The sequence below is a fragment of the Rhipicephalus sanguineus genome, chromosome 5 (assembly GCF_013339695.2).
Source record: "Rhipicephalus sanguineus isolate Rsan-2018 chromosome 5, BIME_Rsan_1.4, whole genome shotgun sequence".
Lineage (NCBI taxonomy): Eukaryota > Metazoa > Arthropoda > Arachnida > Ixodida > Ixodidae > Rhipicephalus > Rhipicephalus sanguineus.
This window is the reverse complement of record NC_051180.1, coordinates 88,654,740-88,681,118: the sequence shown is the minus strand read 5'-3', so window position 1 is coordinate 88,681,118 and position 26,379 is coordinate 88,654,740. Positions and strand designations below refer to the sequence as shown.

The window sequence follows — 26,379 nt, the reverse complement described above, 5'->3', positions numbered from 1 at the left end:
TAGCCATACTAGTAACGTATTACGCCGAAGCTGTGTATAGCTAGGAGGTGGGAAAATGCGGCAGGCCGTCAGTCCGTGAGTGCGCAAAAACTAATGAGAAAGCAATGTTAGCATACGCCACATCTAGGGCTCTCAGCGCTTACGCTAGTTTCTCTTCAGGTTTCGTCAGCATGTATAGCTAGGCATGATACCCGCCGCAGCATGATTCGCTACCCATAAAATCATTTTAAGTGTTTTAATATCCGTTAATCTAACGCCACCAAACGCAGTTCGACTCAGGTATTTTTAAAATGCGGTGATATAGAAGCCAAGAGCTACGACAGAAGACACTTCGAGAGATCGCAGCTCGTGATAAACGCCGGAGCCGCACTTTTCAGCTTCGCTGCATGGTCAACCATCTGTACGGAGTGTGTGGATGGTGACTTTGCTCTTTCTCCCATTTCTAGGGTCGATGCGTCTACGTGAGCGCGTGTGTTTTGATTGCAGTGTAGTGATGTTCAGAAAGAAATATTTATTACTTTGTTCGCTCGTGATTTATATTTCCAGGCTGTTCCGGCTTCACTTGAACCGAGATCGATCCTCCTTCTCCGACGACTTTGTCCTGGTGACTAGCCGTGGCCCCGTCAATGCCAGCCTGGATCACATGTACTCGGGCAAAGTCCTGGGCAAGTTCACGTTATCCAAGTCACCTTGAAGAACAAACGCGTTCGAGTAAAAACACGTGCAAACACATAAGAGCGCACATAGATAAGCACGCGTGTGCGTAGCAAGTGGTCGGTACTTTTTGACGAATCTACAACTATTCAACCATTTGACGCCAATCATCGTATGCATCAGTGTACTGAAGTGGGGAGATGTTTCCAAACCAACTACTTATCGTGAGAACCGTGGACAGCTTTTACTATGACCGATTCAGTCGTGAGGCGATACTACCCTCCGATCAATGTTGTTATTCGGTATCATGTATGAAATCGAGAATTCTTACAACGATAGGCGTTTGCACAGGGTGGTCTAATCACCTAAGACGGGGCGCAAAGTCTGCCCCATACAGCTCAGTCAGACCTGTGCCATCATTGTTTAAAGAGCATGGTTATGACCACACAGGTTTATGGCCACGCAGGTTTTTGGCGATAACAGCGGCCAAAGACCTCTGATGTTGCATTCCAAGAACTGTTTACTTCCCATCTTTGATCCCTGAAAACCAGGGACCACAGGCAAGCTATTGTGAGAAGCTCGTACTTGCTTCATTTTCTTTTTTTTTATTCATCCTTTGTGTCGAATGTTGTCTTGTGGACTTGACCAAAGGTGGGTGTATGGCAGCGATAGAACTTTGCCCCCCCCCCCCTCTTCTCGCTCAATTGGGAACGCTACGCACGCCTGTGCTTACAGCCACAGCAAGACGAGCAAGTTGTAGGGATTCATGTATCACTGCCTTTTCCGTAAGATAGATTAATAAATATGTGTTGAAGATAAGCTTTGTCGGGGCGTCTTAGGTTACTTCTGGTGCAAGGGCTTGTAAATGTCCCAACTGTCCCTACAAATATTTACCGTCAAATAATGCTGATCTTCGATCCATACCACTGGTTGTGTGCAGGATATCCCGGCAGTCGCGTGGTGGGCGGCCTGACGAAGGGCGTATTCTTGGGCCGCATCGCTCTCTCCGCGGCTGACGGCACCGAGGAGCATTTCCACGTGGAGAGCGCCAGCCGCTACCTGGGACCTGATCGTGACCCCCGCGTCCACTCGATCATCTACTCGGCTCGCGACGTTGTGCCGTCGGGTGGTCGATGTGGCCTCTACGGTGCCACTGAGACTTTCCTGAGCCAGATACGGAAGAAGCACCGCAAGGTATGCGACATGCGTCGGGCTTGTCCACAGGGTCATGGGCATAGGCCAACAAACTGCCTATGCCCATGACCCTGTGGACAAGCAGTTTGTTGGAAAGTTAACATGGAAAGTTAAATTGATGTAGACCTGTATGTTGCGGGTATAGGGACCTCTGTCAGGCGTTATGTGCCTTTTGCTCCGGCACGTTTCCTTAAACGTATTCAAGATGAAATAAAACCATTCATTCATTCATTCATTCATTCATTCATTCATTCATTCATTCATTCATTCATTCATTCATTCATTCATTCATTCATTCATGTTACTGAGAGTCGCACAGTTTTGTGTAAGGCTGTCCTTGCTTTGCCTTATTCTGATAGCGTGACATTGAACGTTATAGCTCGAATCATCCAATCAGAAGCAACTCCCTGAGAGTGCGTATGTCCCTGTTTTACATGTTGCTTGTGCGTCTGAGCATCGTCTTCCCAGTCACGAGCATAGCATTGAATATCAGGCCCCTTTTCGCAACATGCACTCCCGCGCCACATTGTCGTGCAACAGTGTGCAACAGGAAATCATTCTTTAGCTTCTGCTAAAGCTGCCAATACAGCTTAAAGGCTATTGGGGCGAATGAATATCACTTACGTAGGCTTCTCAAAACGCCATTTCGTCCTGGAACGTTCGACTGCATTTTGATACTTAGCTCCTTGTTCGTCTCCCTCATCTGTAACATTTTGTACGTGACAATCACGCGTGGGTTTCATCGTAGCTTCGTGCTACGTGCATGCTAACCATTACTGACAATGCATCCGGTGTAGAGTTTTTTCGTTAGGCAATTCATTTTGTCTGGCGCGTTTTATTACTTTCCACAAGGATCCTAAGGAGCAACGCCGCGATGGAAAAAGTCGACGAAAGCGCTCCCTTGTCGAGTCGGCTGTGAAAGCCCACGGCACACCTTCGACGGCAGCTACGCCCACCGAAGCTTGGAAGCTGTCTTCGGCACCTCTCGCAACGGCGGAGTCCCCCGAATCCAGAGCACGAGAACTGGGGGTGAGAACGCAAGGATCATTTTTTTCCCAATGAACATGCAAGCCATTTTCTTTCAGGATAGAGTGAGTAAGCGCGACTTGACAAGGGCGTAGAAAGAAAACAGAGGACACAGCGCTGTGTCTTTGTCTGTTTTCTTTCTACGTCCTTGTCAAGTCGCGCTTACACACAAACAACTAGACAGATCTCAAGAAACAGATTGGAGAAGATTGCAAACCAGAACTTTCCCAAATCCAGTACAATTAAACAGAGTAAATTCCAGACAATATCCAGAAGCGAGCTGTATGCTCTGCAAGCACGAACACGCAGATATGGCACATATCTTATGGAAGTGCACACGGATCAGGACAATATACAAAGACGCATGGGCGTACCCAGGAATTTTTTTCGGGGGATGTTTCTGCGTAGAACGGCTAACTTTGGCAACATGGTGGTCGCTGTGAAGGCGTGCAAGTATTTTAGTATCACCCGAAAAGTTACAGCATGAAAAAATTTCGGGGGGTGTCAGAACCCCCTCAACCCCCCTTTAGTTACGGCCCTGCAAAGACGACAACATAGGACCGGACCTTCTCGAGGAGCGATGGCTAAGCGCTCTGACTAGCTCAGATCTACAAGAACAACTGTGGGCAATCCAGCGGGCCCGGGCAGTGGTGGAAAGGCTATGCCTCACCGCACATAATGCCCGGGTGGCCTGAGCCCGGGCCGGCAACCTTGCAGCTGTTTTTTTTTTTCTTAATAAAGTTTTTTTCGTCCACTCACTTCATCAGGGATGCTAACCAAGCAGCCCGCCAACTTGTTTTAGCCGTTTCTTTCAATAGAAGTTAGCGAGCCGCTCGCGCAATAATCGTGCCCGACTACTAGGCGAGATGTCGGTCGGCCATCGCGGCCTGACCGGCATGAACATTCTTGTGGGACGAAGTTCGTCGTTTGTATACATCAATGTCAAATGTTCGCGCTCTGCTTTTAATCTCGGCGAGCACATGAATCCCATCTTACTTTGATATTTACGACAATAGCACATAAAAATTACTCTACACCTTCGTTGAACGTTATGACGATGGTGATTACGTCATGGCAAATTTATTGTCGAGAATTGATGTATGGATGCTATGAGCGTCCCCTTCATAACGGGACGGTGACATGTGCGCCACCACGTACGACAAAAAAAAAATCAGTTTTCTTGTACCTCATTTGCCACAGCGCCCCTAGTGACCAACTAGGCAACTCGAGGTGTGAAAACATTAACATCAGTTTATGTTTTAAGTCTCCCTGTGGCACGCCTCTCCTGCGCAGGGGGCGGGCAGTGGCGGTCCGAAGCGACGATTGAATTTATCGCTCAAGCGCGTCTGCAACGTCGAAGTGGTGGTGGACCACTTGCTGTTCGAATCGTACCTGAACGAGGAGGGCGGCGAGCGAGATAAAGCTCTCGAGGCCATCACAACAATGGTGGGCACGCATGCGGCCTCGGCCACAGAAATCTTCGGCAAGACCGACTTCGAAGGCATCACAGGCATTTCCTTCGAGGTGCAGCGCTTACGGGTGTGTGAGCATTGCAACGAAGATGAACGATTCCGCTGTCTGTGTGTGAACTTAGTCGACTCCTTCGTGTTGCTTTCCTTCTTGGACTGTCTTCACGTCCAATCTCAATATCTGTTCCTGTATGAAAGGGTGAACTGACTACCACTCGCTTGTAGCACAAAGCCACGAGGAAATCCGTTTAGAAAGAAAGCTTCTTAGTTGACGAAAAATTTGTCCTGGTTCGGGGTTCGAACCCGGGACCAACGCTTCTCCGGGGCGGTCCCTCTACCAATTGAGCTAACCAGGAAACTAGCAATGGGCTGCGCGAGGGTGAATTGATGGACAACTCGAAGTACATGGACACTATGTCCATATGTTTGTCTGTTCATGAGCATTTGTTTCCATGTGCTTCGACTTGCCCATCCATTCACCCTCGCGCTGCCAATTGCTAGTTTCCTTGTTAGCTCAATTGGTAGAAAGACTGCCCCGGAAAGGCGTTGGTCCTGGGTTCGAACCCCGAACCAGGACGAATACTGAGGTAACCAAGAAGCTTACCGTCTCTACGGATGTGCTTGTGGCTTTGTTCTACAAGCTGGTGGTTGTCAGTTTACCCTTTCATAACCCTTCCACCACTTTGTGGGTTTCGGCAGAACTGATATGCAATAAGTCTGTCTTGCAGTTGGTGACAAATTAAGAATTGAACTACGCTCTACCCATATTCAGCAACAACTTGAGAATACAGCGACGTTGGTACGGCTGTCCAACCAAAAAATATTCTATAGATGTGCCAGTCAATTAAGTTCGCTCATTTGTGTGACGTCAAGCACGTTTCCGGGCTTGAGGCAGTTATTATTGTGCAGACCAATGATTTGAATTAGAAACTTCAACGTTCTGGCAAAGTTAATAGGAGGTTCTGACATCAGTGTTCACCCAAAACCAAAAGTACATTTTAGCTAAAAACAGAAGTCTTAACAAGCGTGACTTAGCGTTAGCAGATGAACAACACTTATGTAAACAGCTATCAGCTGCAAAGGCTATCTTACAAAAATGAAGAGCCAATAATAACCCGGTTTTGTCGGTGGAACTTGTACGGTATTATAAGGTTGTCACAAAGTTGGTCAGGAGGGTTTCCCAACCTCGGCGATCCCGACCTCGGCTGCGTGGCCTCGGCTAGCTGATCGCCCAGGCCACGCTTCTACGTTCTGATCACTGAAAGAAAAACAATGTGGCGTGCAGATCAACGAGTCCAACTCCTGCGAAGGTAGGGTGCGGCACACGAACCCGTTCTGCCGCGAGGACCTGGACGCGGCGCACGTACTGTTTGAGATGTCCAAGATCAACCACGACAGCTTCTGCGTGTCGCACATGTGGACGTACCGGGACTTCACTGGCGGAACGCTTGGGCTTGCCTACCTCGCGGAGTCTGAAGGTGCGGCTTTGTGCGCACATGATGTGCTTCCCGTAGACTCATTAAGCTACGGGCGTACTACGATGCAGGTCCAAATGCAAGTGAAAGAATGGATCCTGATCTTGTGCGCGCGCAACAGGTAGCCCAGCGCTTCTGCTGCGAGATGCTTTAACATACGGGACCCTGCATTTGTAACGTTGACTAACGTTAATTGAAAGGTGCGATTTCGGTCGAGGCATTTACTACGCCTACAAGAATCAAATAAGGGCGTTGCATTCGGTCAAGTTAGTCACTACGTGCACTGTTGTCACAAGAAATCATTGCAATGTAATTAAAAAATGGCCTACAACACACTACATAATTACAATTACCTAGTGAACAGAACATGTAAGCCAGATGTAAAATGATTGATGATTACTTTAACACAGCTTCTGCTCTTGCGACAAGGGAAACAATTTGTTTAACTAAATGCCTCCGCATACACTTTGCTTTGCAGGAGCTCATCACTGTCAGCAGTGGATTAAGTGTCACGTCACATATATATCGGTTGTGTTCCGCCATTAACAGTGTCCCACAAAAAACGCCACATGCTTTATAGCTTCCATATTATATTCGCACAACTTCAAGATATATCTCTCCCAATCTCTCCAGTGCATGCTCTCAGTTCCCATAAATCATGCGGGGCCATTTTATATGATGATTAAGGGACACCCAGCGTTTCCTGTCTAAACGGCGGGTGAGTGTAGATATTCACTGTGCAGTCTTATACAAGGTGTACACCATTCATCGATATCAAAGGGAGCACTGAAATTATCTAATCAAAGTTGCTGCGAACAACGGTGCCCATAACACTAACAGCTCAAGCGGAGAGCTACAAGTCAATACCTCAGATCTGTATCAGCGAGTCACGAGTAATCGTTGCTTGAACATCAGTTTGGTGTTCCCTTCAATATTGTTCACGACTGTAGATGCGTAAATGCAGTCGATACGGGTGGCATCTGCGACAAGTTCCACTTTGGTGCCAACGTGGTCAAGGCGCTGACCTACCGAGGAAGCCTAAGCCTCAACACCGGTCTGGTCACCTTCGTCAACAACAATGTGCGCCTCACACAGCGGGACACCGAGGTCACCTTTGCCCACGAGCTGGGCCACAACTTTGGGTCACCGGTACGTGTGCAGGCGGCGAGGCAATAGGAGATTTAAAGTATTTTCGAGTACCTTCAGTTTGCTAATGTAATTAACTGCCATCATACACTCTCAATCCATCCCTGGTTAACTGCTGGCTATATCCAGGAAACCAGACGAAAAATGTCCGGTTTCCTGGCTATATTTAGCACTTTAAGCGGGACCTGGTTAAGAATGTAGGCGTGCGCAGGGTTCTACGTTGGGCGCGGAGGGGGCGAAATTTGACTGCAGGGGCCCCCCGCTCTCCCCTCCACCCCCCCCCCCCTCGCTGCGCGCACGCATATGGCTGCCATTATTATTCTTCTCCCGTGAGAAGATTCAGTGATCCAGCAGAAAATTATTTATCCTCGCGGTCGCCTTGTCTGCGTGATGCATGGGAACATTAAACCTCTTATTGAGTAGCGCAATCCAAACAGAGACAAATGGACGACAATCGGCAGCACAAAGGCGCTGACTGTGACTGTGTTCACCCTTCCCCATCCTCAAAGCGAATATTATGGGCCAACAGTCCGAAATTTCTACATACTGAACGCCATATTTGGTCGTTCTTTCTTTAGTGTATTATAATCTATGATGGACAAAAATTTGCATATACTCGCCTCGGTAAGCATGTAAAAAACAAAATAACAAGTAAGTCTTAGCGAGATATAATTGGTTAATAAAGGTATGCGACAACAGTACATGAAGATGAGGACACATTTAACCTTCTTCGCGTACGGTCATTACAGCTGTCCGTTTTCCAAATAACGACATATATCAAATAGCCCAATTATTCGCATCTGAAGAAGTCGATCTTTATAGCTATTCATGTCATGCTTAATGCGCAATGGCAATTTAAAATTATTGCGTGTCATGAAGCGATGATTTTTATGTCTAGTCGGCTTCTTCAGGCATATTATGCATCTCTGAAAGACTCCTGTCACCGTATGTACTGAACGTACACAGAAGGCTTCCTGCAGAGCCTTGAATTGTCGAAAAATGCGTTTTCCCAATGGAGAAATGTCGGTAAAACACGTACTGATTTGTTTAAATTTCTATAGTCTTAAGTAAAAATGGTCTCGTAGAATATTTGGAAAGTATGAGGTTTAAAGGGCAAACGAAATGTAGTCAAGACTCTGACACATTTTTTAAAGAATGGTCTCAAAGTATAGCCTTCAAACGTAGGCCTTTAAAAAAATGTCCATGCAGTTAACTAGCACGAAGCCTAAATGAGTTGTAGAAATTAATGGTAAAAATGACTATTACGAGAGCACGAGGCAAGCATAGAAAACAGGAAGAATAGACGAAGAGGCAATGTCCGGGACGCAGTTAATGGCAGTACTGGTACGCTAACATAGCGTAGCTGTTGCTGCGCCTATGCATGAGTGACATTCACCGCATCTTCTGACGATACGGTAAACAGCACGACTACCCGCCGAAGTGCACACCGGGCGGCACCCAGGGCAACTACCTCATGTACCCGAGTGCGCGCCGTGGAACCGAGCCGAACAACCTCAAGTTCTCACCCTGCAGCATCGGGAACATCTCGCTCGTTCTCAAGGAGCTCATCGCTGGAGAAGCGATCAGTCCAAACTGCCTTCAGGGTGAGCTTTGCATCTACAATACAATGTGATACATTGTATTCCAGACGACTCCCCCCCCCCCCCTTCCGTTTTTAAAAGGCCCCTAAATCACTCCGAGCTCGAAGAGAGAGTACAGGGAAACCTCGGTGATACGAATCTCGCGGGGCTACCAAAAATATTCGTATCGTCCCCAATTCGTATCACCAGAAAACATGGAAAATTAGTATGCGACAAAAGAAAGTTGGCATACGTTTTGATTCAGTGTTTCTCAGGGCCGCAGCGACGTCATGAACAGCTCTGAATGATTGCCAGTAAAGTTTTTAAACGACAACGATCATACTTGTACTCGTATATAATGTGTATGCGCGCGTGTGCAATTAATGAACCAGATGCGTTGTGCCCCGTGACCGCTAGTAGTCCCTTCCTAATCTTACTACGCTTGCTTTTCTGCACAAGACCAAAGTACTGCGGTGAAAGTGACTTAAGAAGCGCTTTGTACACGATATATGGAGGCCAAGCTCCTTCGCCAAGACCGTCCGCTTCGTCTCTTGGGATCTTCGTCCGCCTTTAATGGGACTTCATGGCGGACCCGCAGCCAAATTTTCAGTCTTGTTTCATATAACGTCTGATTGCGGGGACATGGCTTGCATCGACGTGGCAGGCACGTGTTAACACAGTACAAAGACGCTGCTGCCTCGAGCGCAGGAGCACGCGTCAACGCGTCGAAAAAAAAGTGCGACATCCACGTCATCTGTAACCTAAACGCGAAGGCGCCCAAAGGCCTCTAATATTAGCGCGCACTATCTCGGAGGCAACGACGCACTGTTGATGGTCCCGCAGAGCGCATGCCCGCGCCCGCGCGTGACTGCCGCGCCTTCCGCGACAGCGCAGGCAGCACCTGTTCGTACCAGTGCGTTAGCGTACGTTCGTATCAAACGTCGCGGGGTGCAAATCGGTTCGCAACAACCGTACTCCAATACATTGCAGGCTCATGGGCCTTGGCCGGGACCACAGAAAAATTCGTATCACCCGGAAATTCGTATGAGCCATGATCGTATCATCGAGGTTTTACTGTAGTTTCTTTCTCGCTTTTGCTACCTTTACTCGTAAAAAAAAGTCGCAGTTTCACTTCAAGAGCGAAGCAGTGAATGCGATAGCAACAAATTGTAATGTTCGACACAGGTTGCAAGCGCAAAAGACGAAGACAAAGAAGAGGCTTGACACACACGAGCGCTGTTCTCTTCTTTGTCTTCGTCTTTTGCGCTTTCAACCTGTGTCATGCCAAACCAACAAGCCCAAACAGCTACCCCAGTAATGCTCGAAGTGAGGCTGTCAGCTAACTCTTTTGGATCCGATCTCGCGTAAATCTACAAAACGCTGGTGTAAGAGAATACGGCCGCTCCCGGGAGAGACGCTCTTTCCGCACAGTCTCTTCGTGTTGAGAGCGCAGCACGTAGAAGGGTATGCGAGCCGCCCGCTGATAGCTGCGAGGTAGCACGCGCCAGCGCCCTTAGAATCAAAGTTCAAGGTTGCTGCTCAAGCGACACCCCCCCCCCCTCTTCGCATCTTTTCATGCTCAGGCGGGGCGTTTCCTCTCTGCTTCGATGGCAGGCCTCCCGAGCGGGGTGATGTTATCGCATGCGCCCTCCGAGCGACGAAGATGGGCCGGCTTCGTTGATCTCTGCTTCAGCCGCGTTCATCGGCACCGCTTGCGCGCTTTTACCCGCGGTAGAGCATACGATGCGTGGGGGGATGTTAACAATTCTGAATTTATACGAGACATGACGGCGACGCCAACGGCGACGGCGACGGCAAATACCCGTCGAGAGTCTCTATATAGTTGTTATCGCAAAAAGATAGCCACACCAACGCCTCCTTTAATTAACATAGTACACACTTTCGCTTTAATAATATAGGGTCTTACTTGCCAAAACCGCGACATGGTTGTGAGACACGCCGTTGTGGAGGGCTCCGAAATTTTTTAGCAGCTGAGGTTCTTTAACGTGCACTGACATTACACAGTACACGGGCCTCCAGCATTTCCCCTCCATTAAAAACCGTCTTAGGCGAATGCATAAGGGATCCTGTGAGTTTTATTTGGCACACTGGCCGCGTTGTAAGTAGAACTTGAAATTTGTGTTTCATCTGAAATAAATCGCGTAGGTTGTGGAAATGAGAATTCTGCTTCATTTTCTTTCTTGTGTGACGAGTGCCACACGCTGTGAAAGGTAGAGGGGGGGGGGGTAGCGCCGTAAGACTGTCGTGCTTCCAGCGGCGGCGCCAGCGGGGGTAGCGGGATGGGGAGTAGCAGCCCCTTACCTTTGCCCCCCCGCCCCCACCCCGCCCCAAGAGCAAACATTCAAAACACGACGCAAAGGTTCTCCGCCTCCCTGGCCCCCTGAAGGAGCTCTGTTAGCGTCTTGAATTTGGCTGGTTGGAACATACTAATATTGAACGAAGAAACATCCTTACAACAGGACGAAGACGAGAGGACACAGACACACGTCATGTTCCAGCGCTGTTTCTTTGTTCAAGATCTGAAGGAACTCGCCTGACGTGAGTGTCCCCCCCCCCTCTTTAAAAAAAATCCTGGCGCCTCCCCTGGTGCTCCCCCCCCCCCTTATGCCAATTCGAGAACCTGTGCACGCTTATGATTTTGTCCATACAGCTCATCTCTTTGCTGAACGTCCATATGCGCTCTCTCTTACGCAGAGCCACGCGGCCCCTTCTGCGGCAACAAGGTGCGCGAGAAGGAGAAGAGTGCGACTGCGGCTACGACGTCAGCGAGTGCACCGACCGCTGCTGCTACCCGCGGAAGAGTGGGCCGGACAAGGCGTGCAAGTTGCGGCCCGGAGCGAAGTGCAGGTACGCAGGGTGGCCAGAAAGCGCCGATCGAGCAGCGTGTCTCACATAGAGGAGTCAGCTGCACAGCTACGAACGGGAGATGAGAAGCATGCCGCGCACCGCTTACAGCTAAATCACTAACGATTCGGTGAAAACATCGTGGTCACAAAGCAGAAGTGGCGCCAGGAAATAGCGCCTGCTTCGTATTGCTAATAGAGAAAAATGAGTGTTGTAAGAAATCCAGCCCCCCCCCCCCCCCCCTGCGTGTAAAAAAGCGCCTAAATTGTCACATCAACGTCAGAAACCGCTCTGAAGACTTGCTGGTATAGATGTTAGATGTCCCGGTGGTCTTACTGTTACCGAAAGACGGCGCGTGCACATGGTTGGGAAGCATATATTCTGGGCTCCGTGACTGTCGTTTCTTTCCGCTCTTGCAATGTTCCACTGCACATCAGATGTGCTTCAAGGCACGGCCGCTGGCTTTTTTATCCAGCGGCCGTGTTCAAGGCAATATTTGTTTCACTACATAGCAACATTGTATTGCGGCAAAGCATATTACAAGAACCCGATCATTATGCAACTCATATCGACCCTTGCCTCTCTTTTTTGCATTGGCATCGCATACAACTCAGTCCTGATTTAATTGCTCTAGATTACTGTCCGTCGTAAATGACGTGTAGGATATGAAAGTATGGACGCTAACGTTTACGGTATTATCAGGGACCCCTTTCGTAATTGCTTGTGGGTTGCCCATAGTGTCTAAAAGACTATGGCTTGTCAAGTTTAGCACACTATAAAATTCTGCGAAGTTGACTTACATGCTTAGCATGTGAGTACATGCGTACTCACATGCTAAATGGGAAGCATTTCTCGGAGATTCAAATGCAATTTGACCGTTTTTTCTATCTATCTATCTATCTATCTATCTATCTATCTATCTATCTATCTATCTATCTATCTATCTATCTATATATCTATCTATCTATCTATCTATCTATCTATCTATCTATCTATCTATCTATCTATCTATCTATCTATCTATCTATCTATCTATCTATCTATCTATCTATCTATCTATCTATCTATCTCCGTGGTCGAAGAATCTTGGCCTGCGAGTCTAGCGGTAGAGCGCCATCGGGAGCGGGTAGCACTGGGTGTCGAAACTTGCGCTAACGCACAGGGTGTGTTTAATTATCTCTTCGGTCCTTCAAGATTCGTATATAGGAGTGTCAGCCACTCAGATGCGGAATGAGTGTGCTTTCGCGTATTCGACCCCAATCCAGACGTGGCATAACAACGGTGCACTCGAGCGGGAAATTCGCTATCGTAGTTCGCGCTGCAGTTTTTTTGGTCGCCTCCTAGTTTGAAAAAGTGTAGTTATATGAACTTGATCCTTATTTAAGGCAGCATGTTTAGAAAAAAATTCAGGAGCTGTTCCCCTATCGAGCAAACGGGGGCAAGCGAAGTTTAGCGTGGGCGTGCCTGACCTACTGCCTTTCTTTCTTTCTTTCTTTCTTTCTTTCTTTCTTTCTTTCTTTCTTTCTTTCTTTCTTTCTTTCTTTCTTTCTTTCTTTCTTTCTTTCTTTCTTTCTTTCTTTCTTTCTTTCTTTCTTTCTTTCTTTCTTTCATATTGTCCAATGCTCCCTCCTAACGTAAGCGTTCAGTTTTTTTATAGGTAGCGGACGTTAGGGAACGCTGTTTTCGGCAAAATCGGTGTGGTGTCTTTCCTGTTCTTTACAGCGTCCGTCAGCCTCTAGAGCGGCCCAACGAAAGGACCATCAAGCGATCATGGAAATGTGGGTTAGGAATGTTTTCGCGAAGTCAGAATTGTCCTGAAATGTGCAATTCCTGATATCGTCCATCTTGAAAACAGCGCCACAACACGAGGACGATGAAAGAAACAACGGGACGGGCGCTGACTCGCAACTAAAAAATTTATTCGAAAGAACACATAATTTTATACAAGAAGATATCACGTACACACTGATGCCGTTAAACTTAAATAATGGTGAAACCAAACATGTGCATGAATCCGCTGCATGTACGTCAACACCACGTGCGCGCGAACACCAAAAGATGCCTGAAGATAGCTCAGCTCGCTCTGCGACAATAACACTGAAGGGGGGCTAATGCACAAATCTTTTAGGGGCGAAGCACTTTAGGGTCTCGGCGTGTCGGTTGGCATCGTCGTGTCCTGTCCATTGCTTGAGCGCGAGAGAGGGCGCCACCGCGTCAGCGCCTGCCATGTGGCGACAGAGAGCGAACGGCGTGCGTTGACTATGGAAACACTCTTTCTGCGATTAACGGTGAACTACCAGATCGCAAGGAACGAGAACGCGCCCTGGCCCGCGAGAGACAACGCCGACGCACGCAGCGTCTGCTAGCGAGTTTCTTGATTTAAAAATTTGGAGAGGGGCGAGGCATGTAGGGAAGGGTGTTTCAGCTCCACTAACGTGAAACCTGTGGAGAGGCGAAGCATGCAGTGTGCGCCAGTGTTTCCCACAGCAAAATCACTGCTAATGGGCTATGAGAGACGGAAGAGAGATTAGACACAGAGACCCGCAGTCCGCTTTTAGTTAACGTGCACGCTGCGAATCTTTATTGTTCAACTACACACAAGAGCAAATTACCACCAGTACTACATTGCAGGTCAAGATCACCTGCCTATATGTACGCGGTGGCCGGTGAACGGTTGTGCAGCGCGAGCAGTCGGTTTTTGACACGAAAGTGTTTTATGCCGGGCTCCACCAAGACTTTCATGGCGTATTTCCGTCACGGAAATACGTCAGCAAAATGAACGCCATCAAATAGTAGAAAAAAAATGCTATAAGAAAAAAATTATACCATCTCCCGCTAAAGGGGACCATGAAGAGATGCGAAGCCGGAGCACTTGCACGATCGCGTTCCGCTGGCGTTCGCTGGGCATGCTACCGACCTCGCGCCGTGGAACGCGAAGAGGCCGTTAATTCTCACAGGGCGTGCGGGTAACGCGGTCGATAGGCGCGCGAGAGGGAAGCAGCGTAGGAGAGGAGAGAGAGGGGGAGGGGACGCGCATGCGCTGGCCCTCATCGCGGCGCTGCGCAGGAGAGAATTTCGGCATGTCGAGCCCACATTTCAGAGGAGCCAACCGAGGCAAGCGCTGGACTGAACGCGCGCAGCGCTCTGCCACTTGAAGGAGAGGAGACTAGAGGAGGGGAGCAGCGCATACGCCGTGAGAGCAGAAGCGAGAACGCAGGAGAAGCGCAAGCAGGTGCGGGTAGAGAAGTGGAGAGAGTAACGCGCAGCTGTTGGAGAGCGGGAAGGAGGAGAGTTGCGCATGCGTAGTGTGAGTGCGGACTACTACGCCGCGTGACATACCCCCGAGCAAGGGATACTTCGCATCTAAAAGTTCCTTTGACAGGAGTCGAACTCATGACCTCTCGGTCCGCGACCGCGACGATGGCTGGCGGGCGTTTAGCCCACTGAGCTACCGCCAAACGCATAGTGGCGGCTACATGAACGCTCCTTTTATCTTTCACACTTTCCTCTCACAGTACTCTTGGATGGATGGATGGATGGATGGATGGATGGATGGATGGATGGGATGGGCGTCCCCTTTATAACGGGGCGGTGACATGTGTGTCACGAGGCTCGAAAAAAAAACAAGAAAACTCGTCGTTGCTACGACCGTCCCATTCGGTGCGTTTCCAATAGAAGTGTAATTTCGTCAACGCTTTAACACACCGCGAGGTGGTGGCTTTAACCGAATCCTCGGTCATAGCATCCATCCATATCAAAAAATAGCTCTCCGACGCTCGCCTGGCTGTCGCACCGCGTTCCCCGCTCGCCCTGTGAGAATTAACGGACAGGCTAGAGTGAAGACACGACGCGCGTAGCGTTTCTCTTCGCGTTCAGATTCCGCGATGCTTTGAAGGGGTGCATATAGAGTATCAGCGTTTACTATGTGCTTAATGATGCCATATTGATATTATATGTAGTCGTCGGCGCGGAGATGTGCCATTGGGCGTCAACGTGAGTGCGTTCACATCAAGCGGCACTATATCTGCCAAACAACAATAGACATTGTACAAGCTCTCATATACCAATGAACTATAAACAATCAACTACTTCTGTGAAGGCACGTTTCACTTTCGTGTTAATCGATTCATATGACAGAGGGATCAGCCATCTTTTTTCTTTTTCAATCAAGAAACTAGCTAGCGGACGCTGCCTGCGTCGGCGTTGTCAGCAGGCGAGGGCGCGTTCTCGTTCCTTGCGAGCTGGTAGTTCAGCGTTCATCGCAGAAAGAGCGTTTCGATAGTCAACGCTACTCCGTTGCTCTCGCCACACGGCGAGCGCTTTGGCGGTGGCGCCCTCTCTTGCACTCAAGCAAATGGACGGGACACGACGATGCACGCCGCGACAGCAGACGACGATGCGTGCCGACACGCAGAGACCCTAATGTGCTTCGCCCCTAAAAACTGACTGCTCGCACTGCACAACCGTTCACCGGCCACCGCTAGGCACTGGATCTTGACTTTCAATGTAGTGCTGGGAGGGATTTCTCTTGTGCGTAGTTGAACAATAAAGATTCGCAGCGGGCACGTTAACTAAATGCGGACTGCAGGTCTCCGTGTTCAAACCCCAGCCCCAGAAAGGAAGTTTATTTATTATTTCTGCGATGCGTGCAAGCTATAGGGGAAGAAGGTTTTTGGGTGAGCGCGTCACGTGTTTTTTCCGCTGCTGTGGGTTTTTTTTTTGGAACACCGCCAGCTTCACAGGTCAGTCAAAACAAGCTTCGCTTGAAAAAGGGGGTCGATCCTCTACTATGGGAGAGTGGTACACTGTCCCCAGCTATTTACATACCGTCAAACATCGGTGGCAACAATGATACTCGATTGCCAATGGAGCCAAATGTGTTATAGCCTTGCTAGTACATGCTATCTTGAACCTCCCATAAGTGCACTGCATAAGTTGGTGATTCGCGCTTGCTTATCGAATTAGCAGCATAAGTAACTAGACATACTATTCCGATGATAAAATTTCTTCACTCTTACTTCAAACCGTTTAGTTCAATTAACGTTTATGTTTGTAAATAGTGCAAATATAACCTTTAAACAATTAAAAAGTCACTTTAACCGCAAGGGTGAAGCAATGAATGCGATAGCAACAAATTGTAATGTTATAGCATTGTCGTGCACACGGGTTGGGGGGGGGGGGAGGGGGCACGGGGGGCGGCTGCCTCTCCCCTATTCGCCTAAGAGGAGGGGCTCAAAGTCAGCCCAACATATTGACATGATAGAGAGGGGTGCCGCTGCGACGAACCTTTGCCCCCCCCCCCCTGAAGGGGGACACTGCGCACGCCTATGGTTATACGGGCGGCGAAAGCGGCAAAGCGGAAATCTGTGAAAACCTCCCCTCCAGGCGGCGAAAGTGGGCGGAAAACGAGGCGGCTGGTCTGATCGCTCCCGGACCGATTTTTTGCCGTATCGTTTTCGCCTCCTGGAGAGGAAGTTGTCGCCGCTTTGCCGCTTTGGCGGCCCCGCCTTCGGTGTGAACCAGGGCTGGGCAGTATCGCGATACAAGAGTATCGCGATAGTATTTCAGAGATACTTTTGAGTATCTGTATTTCTGTATCGAGATACATTTGAAAAATGTATTTGTATCTCAGTAGTGAAATACATTTACGATGTATCGTTTGTATCGCGATACTATGCAGGACACGGGTATCTCGTTACATATTTTTTTTTGTCGGAAATGAGTTGACGCGTATGTCCAACGGGGAAATGACGGCTTTTTTGTTTGTTTTTGTGCCAAGACAAGCAAAGGCGCGCAGCCGGTCATCGACAGATAGGGCGGCGATGGTTTCCCTCAAGCACGGAATGGTCCATGTGGTAAAGCGCGCGATGCCGCAGACGGCAGTATCGCGGAGGCAGTGTTGTCGGGCTCTGCCAACGAAAGTTGCTGTCTCTCAAGGCGAGTGCAGCGCACCTAATTTTTTTCGGGTGGCAAGCCATTACATCGTGACCCCCCACGCGGATACCGCTTTGGAACAGGCTTTGCAATGCTTCGCGTGCGTTCACTTCTCAAAGCGGCGGCACTTCCAAAAGCAGTTCCCGTAGTCGCGGCGGAAGTGACTAGAAGATGGCTATCTTTGTCGCGCTTTCAGCCACCTCTCCAACGAGTCAGGGTGCGTTCCTAATTGATTACAAGCGTGACACAGTCTTTTGTGGTACCAGTCTCCCCACCGACGAAGCCGACTTTGCCTGTTGCGGCTTGCAGAAATGGGTGCTGGTAGCGTCGGATGTGGTGACAGCTTTATTGAAGAATGACCCTATCGACCCAGGCGATGAGTGCTTGCTGTATTTTCTGATGGGGCGCTCGGAGCAGCTGTCCCTGTTTCCACGACTGTTTAGAGAGCTGGTAGGAGCGACTTGGAGGGCTTGAACCCTCTCACCCCTATGAACATGATTTTAGGAAGCCAATGTTTGAATCGTGCAGTTTTGACATATTGGGCTTCACTGCGCGTAGGTAATTATGGCCGGCTTATACGGGCAGCGGAATCCTCAGCCGTCTGACCCGGCGCCGACCGGGCCAGACGGCTGAGGATTCCGAAGTTGGAGACCGACTTCGGCTTCTGAACGGTCAGAAAAACCCGCGTGGGGGCGGAAGTGTTTCGGTATCTGAATGACCCGAGAAGAGTTATCGCCACGCTGCAGGGCAGTCCGGCTATGAAGGCGGTATTTATTCAGGATAACACAAATTTGTGCTCCTCTTCAGTGGTAGAGATACTTTTTTTCCTTTCGCTAGTCTTGTGCTGAGGCTGAACGGACGCTGCCTAGAAGACAGCCTATTTAAGAAGCTCACACAGCAACCAACTCAGCAAAGCAAATCTTATGTGCAAATTAAATGTATACTTTTCTCATATCACTGGTGTTCCTTTGTGATTCGAGTGATTTGCTTAAACTGTGCTATTTCTCGCATAGCTCATTTTGTTGTCACCAAGTATGTCGATTCCGGTGTCCAATGCCTGTTACTGTTGTTGTGAAACAGTGCATTTTTTATTGCAATCGATACGTGTAATTATGTCATTCTTACTAATTATGTACTTTGTATCCCCTTCTCCTCTGTAATGTCTTAATGGTGCTGAGGGTACTATAATAAATAAATGAACTGAAGGTTTCAATGCGCTACAACTTTAATTCCATCATTATGCTTCACTAATAAATGTCTTTGCGTAGTATGAGCATCCTTGAAATAAAAAAGTATTCCAGTATCTGTATCACTGTATCTGTATTCCGGAATACTTTTTCGTCTTTTTGCAAAAGTATCTCCGAAATATCCCGTTACGTTAAAGGCAAATGTATCTCAGTATCTGTATTTTAGGCTTCCGGTTCACGTATTTCGATATCTGTATTCCGGAATACTTTTCTGAGTATCTCTGCCCAGCCCTGGTGTGAACCAGCCTTGAGGCTGGAATCTCACAAGCTGGTTGCAGCAGGGTGGAAGCTACGAGGTGTAAAGAAAGCGCACGCTTGCGCAGCAAAACGTAGTTCTGTTTGCAATTGCATTCCTATTGGAGAAGGTTAAGAAAACTGTGTTTGTTTGGCACGTGCTACGTCACAGCAATACGTGATACGCTAATCAAGGTTCGCATGTAGGTCATAAGCATTTAATTATTCCATCAGTAACTGCCAATAATTGTCACGACTAACCAACATGGCAGCGCCCTTGCAAACGCGATCGCCCGCTTCGATCCGAACTCGCGCATGCTACTTGCCCACGGTCCCGACAGCAATAAATAAACGGTGGAATCGGCTATTGATTTGTGAAATCTCACGCTGAGGAAAAAGTATCAGGTACGTCTTGTCCTTATTATTGAGATTAGCTGTTTGTTCAGCCACGCCTGCTAAGCCTTTTACCTGAGAGTTTAAAAGTGAATCTTGGAAACAGTGCAAAATAGCCACGAATACATTGCTGTCGAAGCGTGGAGACGCAAATATAACGCAAACACAAGCGTCAGTTTAGAACGTACGGGCCACACAGATCACAACGGCGACATGATAATTTCGAGGCGAAAGAAGCCAGAGTAATAAGCCAGAGTCGACGTGTGCTCCACGCATGCTAATTTTCTTTTCCTGTGCCATGATTGCTTGCCATGGTTGCTTGCCTCCTTGGTTGGTTGCTACCGTGTGCTCGCTTTACTCGCCCAGGCGTTGACTCGCCCAACGCGCGTTCTTTTTTTTTTTTTTGCGGCTATGCTGCTGCTTCCCAACGCTGAGAGAGTTGCTTGCTGCCGTCCCAACGCGTGAGCACAGACGCTATGGAGACGCCGAGCAGACGACGCGGCGCGGATGAATACATCGTGAGAGGTGTTCGCTCTTCCTATTTATTGGCTAAGTAGCCCCGCAGTTTCCACAGTGTTGCAACCAGCTTGTAAGATGGAGTATAACTCTTTTGGATCCGATCTCGAGTAACTCTACAAAACGCTGATGTAAGAGAATACGGCCGCTCCAGGGAGAGATGCTCTTTCCGCGCAGCATCTTCCCGTTGAGAGTGCAGTACGTAGAAGGGTATACGAGCCGCCCGCCGATGGCTGCCGAGATAGCGCGCGCGCCAGCGATAGCGATCGCGCCCTTAGAATTAAAGTTCAAGGTTGCTGCTCGAGCCACCCCCCCCCCCCACCACCACCACCCTCGGGTCTTTTCATGCTCGTTCAAGACGGGCGGGGCGTTTCCTCTCTGCTTCGACGGCAGGCCGCCCGAATGGGATGATGTTATCGCGCGCGCCCTCCGAGCGACAGAGATTGGCCAGCACGTTTGATTTCTGCTTCAGCCGCGTTCTTCGGCCCCGCTCGCGCGTTCTTACCCGCCGTAGAACATACGATGCGGTGGAGGATGTTATCGATTTGGACTTTATACGGGACATGACGGCGACCTCAACAGCAAAAATCCGTCGAGAATGTCCATATAATTGAGTAGCACTGACAATTGGGCGAGTTGGTACAGATGCATGGCTTCAGAACGGCGCAACAAGGAAGACGAAAAGACGAAAGATCACACGAACACAAGCGCCGGCTCACAACTAAAGTTGATTATACATCACAGAGCAGATGTATACACACACGTGGCCACACACAACGCAAAAAACAGAACAACCAAAAGCCAAACCACGTTATATATATATATATATATATATATATATATATATATATATATATATATATATATATATATATATATAAATATATATATATATATATATATATATATATATATATATATATGGTTTCGAAAGAATGTTCCTGGCTATTGGTTTAATTATATGAAAGAAAACTAGTCACAGTGAAAAACATAACATTTATTCTGAGCTATTGGCCAGGGACCGGCCTTTATCAAAGAATTCTTTATATATATATATATATATTGCGCATGACAGCAAGTACATATCAACAATAATAATAAAAATGTACCGTGTGCGCTCCGTGTGTGTCTGTGTGGTCTTTAAAGCGCAACAGTGTAAGAGTACATTTTTATTACCAAGCTAATCTTTGTTGATATGTACTTGCTGCCATGCGCAATGTAGTTCTGTATCTAGGTGTGGAAGGTCACGTGGTCACGTTAGCCTGCTAATAAAAATATTGATAGTGTGCGTCTCTGTCCGCCATAGTCCTCCATAAAGAAAGCGACAAAATTCCAATAAGGAAGGGTGTAAGGCACGGAGACACGATCTCCCCAGTGCTATTCACATGAACGCCTATATGCGAGTGCCGCTACAAGCCATCTAAGGATCGCATGCACCTTTTTTTTTTCGGCATGAATATTCGCCCAAATCGAATCTTTCGCTACAAGGGATACTTGTGCTTTCCACTCAGCCCGATGAACTCGGCCTGCTGCACCAAGAGCTGTGGCATACAAAGCACGTCTGTGTCTTGTCGTCAGGAAGACGACTGTCGCTTCGAGGCCTTCTGCGAGTATCCTTTGCTGTATACAGGAAAAATAGCGTATCCTGGTGGTGATAGGACAACGGAGGGACAGCTCCTAGCTGTATAGGACCACTCGGAAAGTACAGACCGAATAAACAAAAATTAAACGCGGAGGGGATCGGGGCCGTCGTGCCTTGTCAAGTTCTTCGTCGGTGGGATTACTTTTTCTCGAGGACGGGTTTGTAATCCATGGCGCATTAATTTCGTGAAGTTAGAGAAGCAACGTCACTCCTCTAATTACATGAAACAAACAGTAACTGGAGTGGTCATTGTACTAACCAGCCCCTGCGACATTTCTCGCTTGCCTTTGCATGTTGAGACAGAAATCTGAACCGACGTTACTTGCCGTCCATCAAACGCCGACAACTATTTGCTAAGCGATGTCCTTGGAATACATTATCGGCTTTGTTTCTCATTATGAACGCAAAGTGAAAGAAACATACTTTGAAACAAAAGATCTGCACAATTTGACCCCTGTCGGCAAAATCGACTCTCAGTGTTCATTTTGAAGGAACTAATGACTGTTAATGAAATCTTATTATGCCCTAAGGTATGGCTTTAAATGTTTCCACTGTGTCGCGTCGTGTGGCTTAACATGCCCACACTTTTATTTATCAGTAAGGTAAACGTGGCACTTTTGACGTATAGGCCTCCTAAATGTTCGCGTAACACCCATTACTTCACACACTTGGTGCAGTTAGCAAGCTTTGTTCTTAACGAATGAAATGAAGCGGCAAGAGCGCCTCGTGCCCAGCGTCCGCGTGGCGAGCCAACGGCACCGTCTGCAACCACGGCACGCAACTGTGCGTGGCCGGCGAGTGCCAACGCTCCGTGTGCCGTAAGTACGGCCTCGTCGAGTGTTTCCTGACCGGACCGGATCTGACGCCCGGAGACCGGTGTCTCATCGCCTGCAGGGAGCGCGGTAAGAGCAAACCCGCAGTATAGGCACCACAGAGTTGCCAGACGTAGCCGAGATAACACGCAAATAATGATCCCAAATTAAGACCCCAATAGCGGCACGGCATTTGCGCAGAAGCCCAAAAGAAGCGGAAGTTCAATAAGTTTTCTCATTCTTCAAAATATTTTAATTGTAATTTTAAAAATTAGGCTTGTAATTTCTCACTCTTTCACAGGCCTAATTTTTACAGGCTACTCGACAATAGGCCACATTCACACTATCAATCAGGTGATAGGGAAATAGGCGGAATATAACCAACTCCTATATATAGCCTTCATAGATTACGAGATGGCGAACCTGTTGGCATGTACATACTTGAAGAAACGAAAAAAACCAGCTTACGGACGCGTACACAAGAAGAGAAGACGACAGACACTCGCCGGACACGACAGACACTCCAGCGAGTGCCTGCCGTCTTCTCTTATTGTGTACGCGTCCGTAAGCTGTTTTTTTTTTTTTTCGTTTCTTCAAGTACGAGAAGGCATTTGATTCGTTCGAGATATCAGCAGTAACGCAGGCACTGCGGAATCAGGGCGTCAACGAGCCATATATAAATATAGTGGAAGAAATCTACAGCGGCTCTACAGCCACAGCTTACACAGCGGCTCTACAGCTTACAGGAGGTTTTCGGGGCCCTAGATTGGGAAGAATTAGGGATAAGAGTTTAATGAAGAGTACCTTAGTAACCTGCGATTAGCTGATGACATTGCATTGATGAGTAACTCGGGGGACGAACTGCAACTCATGAATACCGAATTGGACAAGCAAAGCAGAAGGGTAGGTCTGAAAGTTAATATGCTGAAAACTGAAGTAATGTGCAACAGTTTCGGAAGAGGACGGCGCTTTGCGATAGGTAGTGAGGCACTGGAAGTCGTAAAGGGATACGTCTACTTATGACAGGTAGTAACCGCAGAGCCGAACCATGAGACTGAAGTAACTAGAAGAATAAGGATGGGATGGAGCACATTCGGCAAGCATTCTTAAATCATGAATGGTAGTTTACCACTATCACTCAAGAGGAACGTATATAACAGTTGCATCTTACCGGTACTTACCTAGGGAGCAGAAACCTGGAGGCTTACATAGAGGCTTCAACTTATTAGGACGACGCAGCGAGCAATGGAAAGGAAAATCATAGGTGTTTAGGTGTGATAGGAAAATGATTATTTTTGGTAAAACACCATGTATCATAAAAATTTCCGGGGGAACCCGCCCCCCCCCCCCCCTGGCTACGGGCCAGGTGTAACCATCACAGACAAGAAGAGTGTGGAGTGGGTCAGGGAACGGGTGTTAAGGATATTTTAGTCGAAATGAAGAAGAAATGGACATAGCCAGGCCATGTAGCGCGTAGGCGATTCCAAGAGAAGGCAAACGCGCGAGGGGGAGACATGAAGTTAGGTGGGCAGATGAGATTAAGAAGTTTGCGGGGATAACGTCGCAGCAGCAAGCACAGGAAAGGGGTTGATTGGTGGAACATGGGAGAGGCCTTTGCCCTGCAGTGGGCGTAGACAGGATGATGATTTCGAGGACGTGAGTTGATGAGTTCGGATGTCAGGATGATGAGTTCAAGGACGTGAGTTCGATTGCCTTCTACTGTGGCCGCATGCCTATGTTGACGAACTGTATGAATTTAGGTGCACCTTAAGGAACCCTGGGGGGTACGACTCGCCCTACTACGGCGTGCCTCATAATTCGGCTCGTAAAACCTCAGAATTTAATCAATTCCAGACCATATGAGCGGCTTCGGCAGGAACGCCTTTGTACGTGCTGTGTTCTCACCGCTCAGTTTGCGTTAAAGCGTTAGACATCACAAAGGTCATTAGGGTACCAACGTGGAGAGAGTGAAGCTGGGTAGAGAGGAGGAGAGCAAAGGCGAAGCTATGGCGTGAGCGGAGCAGATGGTTTGGAGAGGAGGAAAGGATAGGGGCGCGATTGGCTGTGCCGGTGGGAGGAGTCGACCATTGGTAGCGCACGCTCGAGCGCAGGCGCTGTCGGTGAGAGAGGAGGAAGGGCGCGCTGATGCCATCAGCTCCGCTGTTAAAACGTTGGCTGTTTAATCAGCGGCGCTGCACCGTGCTCCCGACCGGGCTGCAGAAATTAGGCGCCTTTTCCTCTTCAAACCACTACCACCACCACCTAATCAGCCTTCGCGAGGTTAAGTGTAGCGCATATTTCTTTTTACTTCCTCTCGCCTTTTACTTGACCTTGTTCTGCCCTCCCCCCTCACCCCCTCGCGTATCATCCCAGATCCTGGCAGCGAGTGCCGCGAGGCGTGTTCCTTCCGTCGCATGCGTAGCCTCTGCCACAAGAAGCTGCAGCCCGGAGCCCTGTGCGACGACTTTCACGGCTACTGTGACGTGTTCCAGCAGTGCCGCCACATCGACACCGAAGGTCCGCTCACCAGGCTCCAGTGGCTTGTGTTCGGCAACAAGGGATTCACAAACCTTCTCGCGGTAGGCGCACAGCCACTCAATCGCGCGCAACCACCTGAATTCTCTTACTTTTAGAGGTGTGGTTGAAGGTTGAAATAAGTAGTGTATGGCTTGGTATGAATTCATTTTTGCCTGTGTCGTAACGTTTGTTGTTTGTTTGTTTTTGTTGCTCCGGTACATCAAAACAGGTCAATCTTAGAAAAACAGCTCAATTTAATAGTGTATGAAAAACGATACCCGCGGAGTGAATAAACATATTTTGTGACCTTATAAATAGCTGTTATTATGCTTATTTATTTTTATAAATAAATTTGGATTACATAATGTAGGCCCTAGACGGGTCGTGACAGGACACTGGTAAAAGTACAAATGAAATGATATCGCACCTGGCTTGGAAAAACGCACTACACAGTTGCAGACAGGCTACGCAATGTGAATTCGTATCTCGTCCACGAGTTGCAAGGCCACTTCACTGCATTTACGTTACATAATAGAATCGTTTCGTCGCGTACGACGGCTCCTTTGGTGAGTAAAAATAAAGTGATATTTCAGAAATGTTGTATAACGAGTGTTGCGAGAGCTTTCTTTATTTACATATTTTGTTCGCTGTATATTGCAAAGGCGTACCTGTGCCTGCGTATCCAATCGCAGCCTTTTTCTTCTTGTTTTTGAAGACAATTTATTCCTTGTGCTCGTCCACCTGTTTTCTGTTCTGCAACAGCACTCTAAGAAAGAATATGTGTTACACTTTTTCCTGATTTACCAGGTATATGACTCTCTTAAAGGGACACGTTATCTCTCCTTTGGGTGTCACGATACTCCGACAAGAGTATAATCATCTACAAAGAGAGTTCACGTGCCTCTTTAAAGAGAGTTATGCACGTGGCAGGTCACGACTCACAAGCAATATTCGAAATACTCCTTTTCTTAGAGTGAGGGTACGATGTTCCATTTCTCACGAAAGTGATGGGCAGACCTCTAAGGCTGTGCAGCCTATAACAGAAAGTCTCACTAAATCGGGTGACTTCAACTTAACGGTACTTACTCGCTAGCACCGACTAACTCTGGTTAAATTGTGACTTAATGTTGCCTAAAGACGGCTTAATAATGGCTAATGTATGTAATCTGCTGTTACAACGCCATCTCAGTCTTCTTTCCAAATATCATTCCAATGAATGAGTTTTCTACCAATTTTTCACAGCGCCACTGGTTCCTAACAGCTATGGGTGTCGTGGTGAGTGCTGTGGCGACAGTGTCGCTGCTACGTGTCTGCGCCGTCTACGTCCCCAGCAGCAACCCTCACCTGAGACCCGCCAAGAAGATCGCCGCCACCGTCCGCCACCCGCTAGACTTCATCTCGCACCACATACGTCGCCGATAACCGCGACGCGAGCGCCGCCTGGCTGCGCAACACAGGCGCAACCAGTCGCTTGGCTCTCGCTAGGGCTAGATCGCCTTAGTTTTATGGCAAAAAGCGACGCCTTTTCTTGCGTAACCGACTCGGTGGCATGATTGCTACTGAATCGTAAACAGAAATACATCACTCAAATCGCTTATCCTTTTCGCCCACGAATTTTTTTTCTATGACCATAGAAAGTGATGTCTTTTATCTTATTGCGCATCGCAGACGCATT

The 26,379-nt window shown here is 48.2% G+C and overlaps 1 protein-coding gene across 1 annotated transcript; it reads left to right on the top strand.

Moving 5' to 3' along the window:
* The first annotated feature begins 1,557 nt into the window (after positions 1–1,557).
* LOC119394815 (disintegrin and metalloproteinase domain-containing protein 10 homolog) lies at positions 1,558–26,289 on the top strand. Its single transcript, XM_037662120.2, is given in 12 exon segments — positions 1,558–1,848; positions 2,701–2,877; positions 4,168–4,413; positions 5,629–5,821; positions 6,783–6,967; positions 8,388–8,568; positions 11,260–11,292; positions 11,295–11,412; positions 21,245–21,343; positions 22,087–22,277; positions 24,561–24,766; positions 25,947–26,289. Coding segments are annotated over 12 exon segments (2,100 nt in total). The 3' UTR covers positions 26,127–26,289.
* Positions 26,290–26,379: the final 90 nt, after the last annotated feature.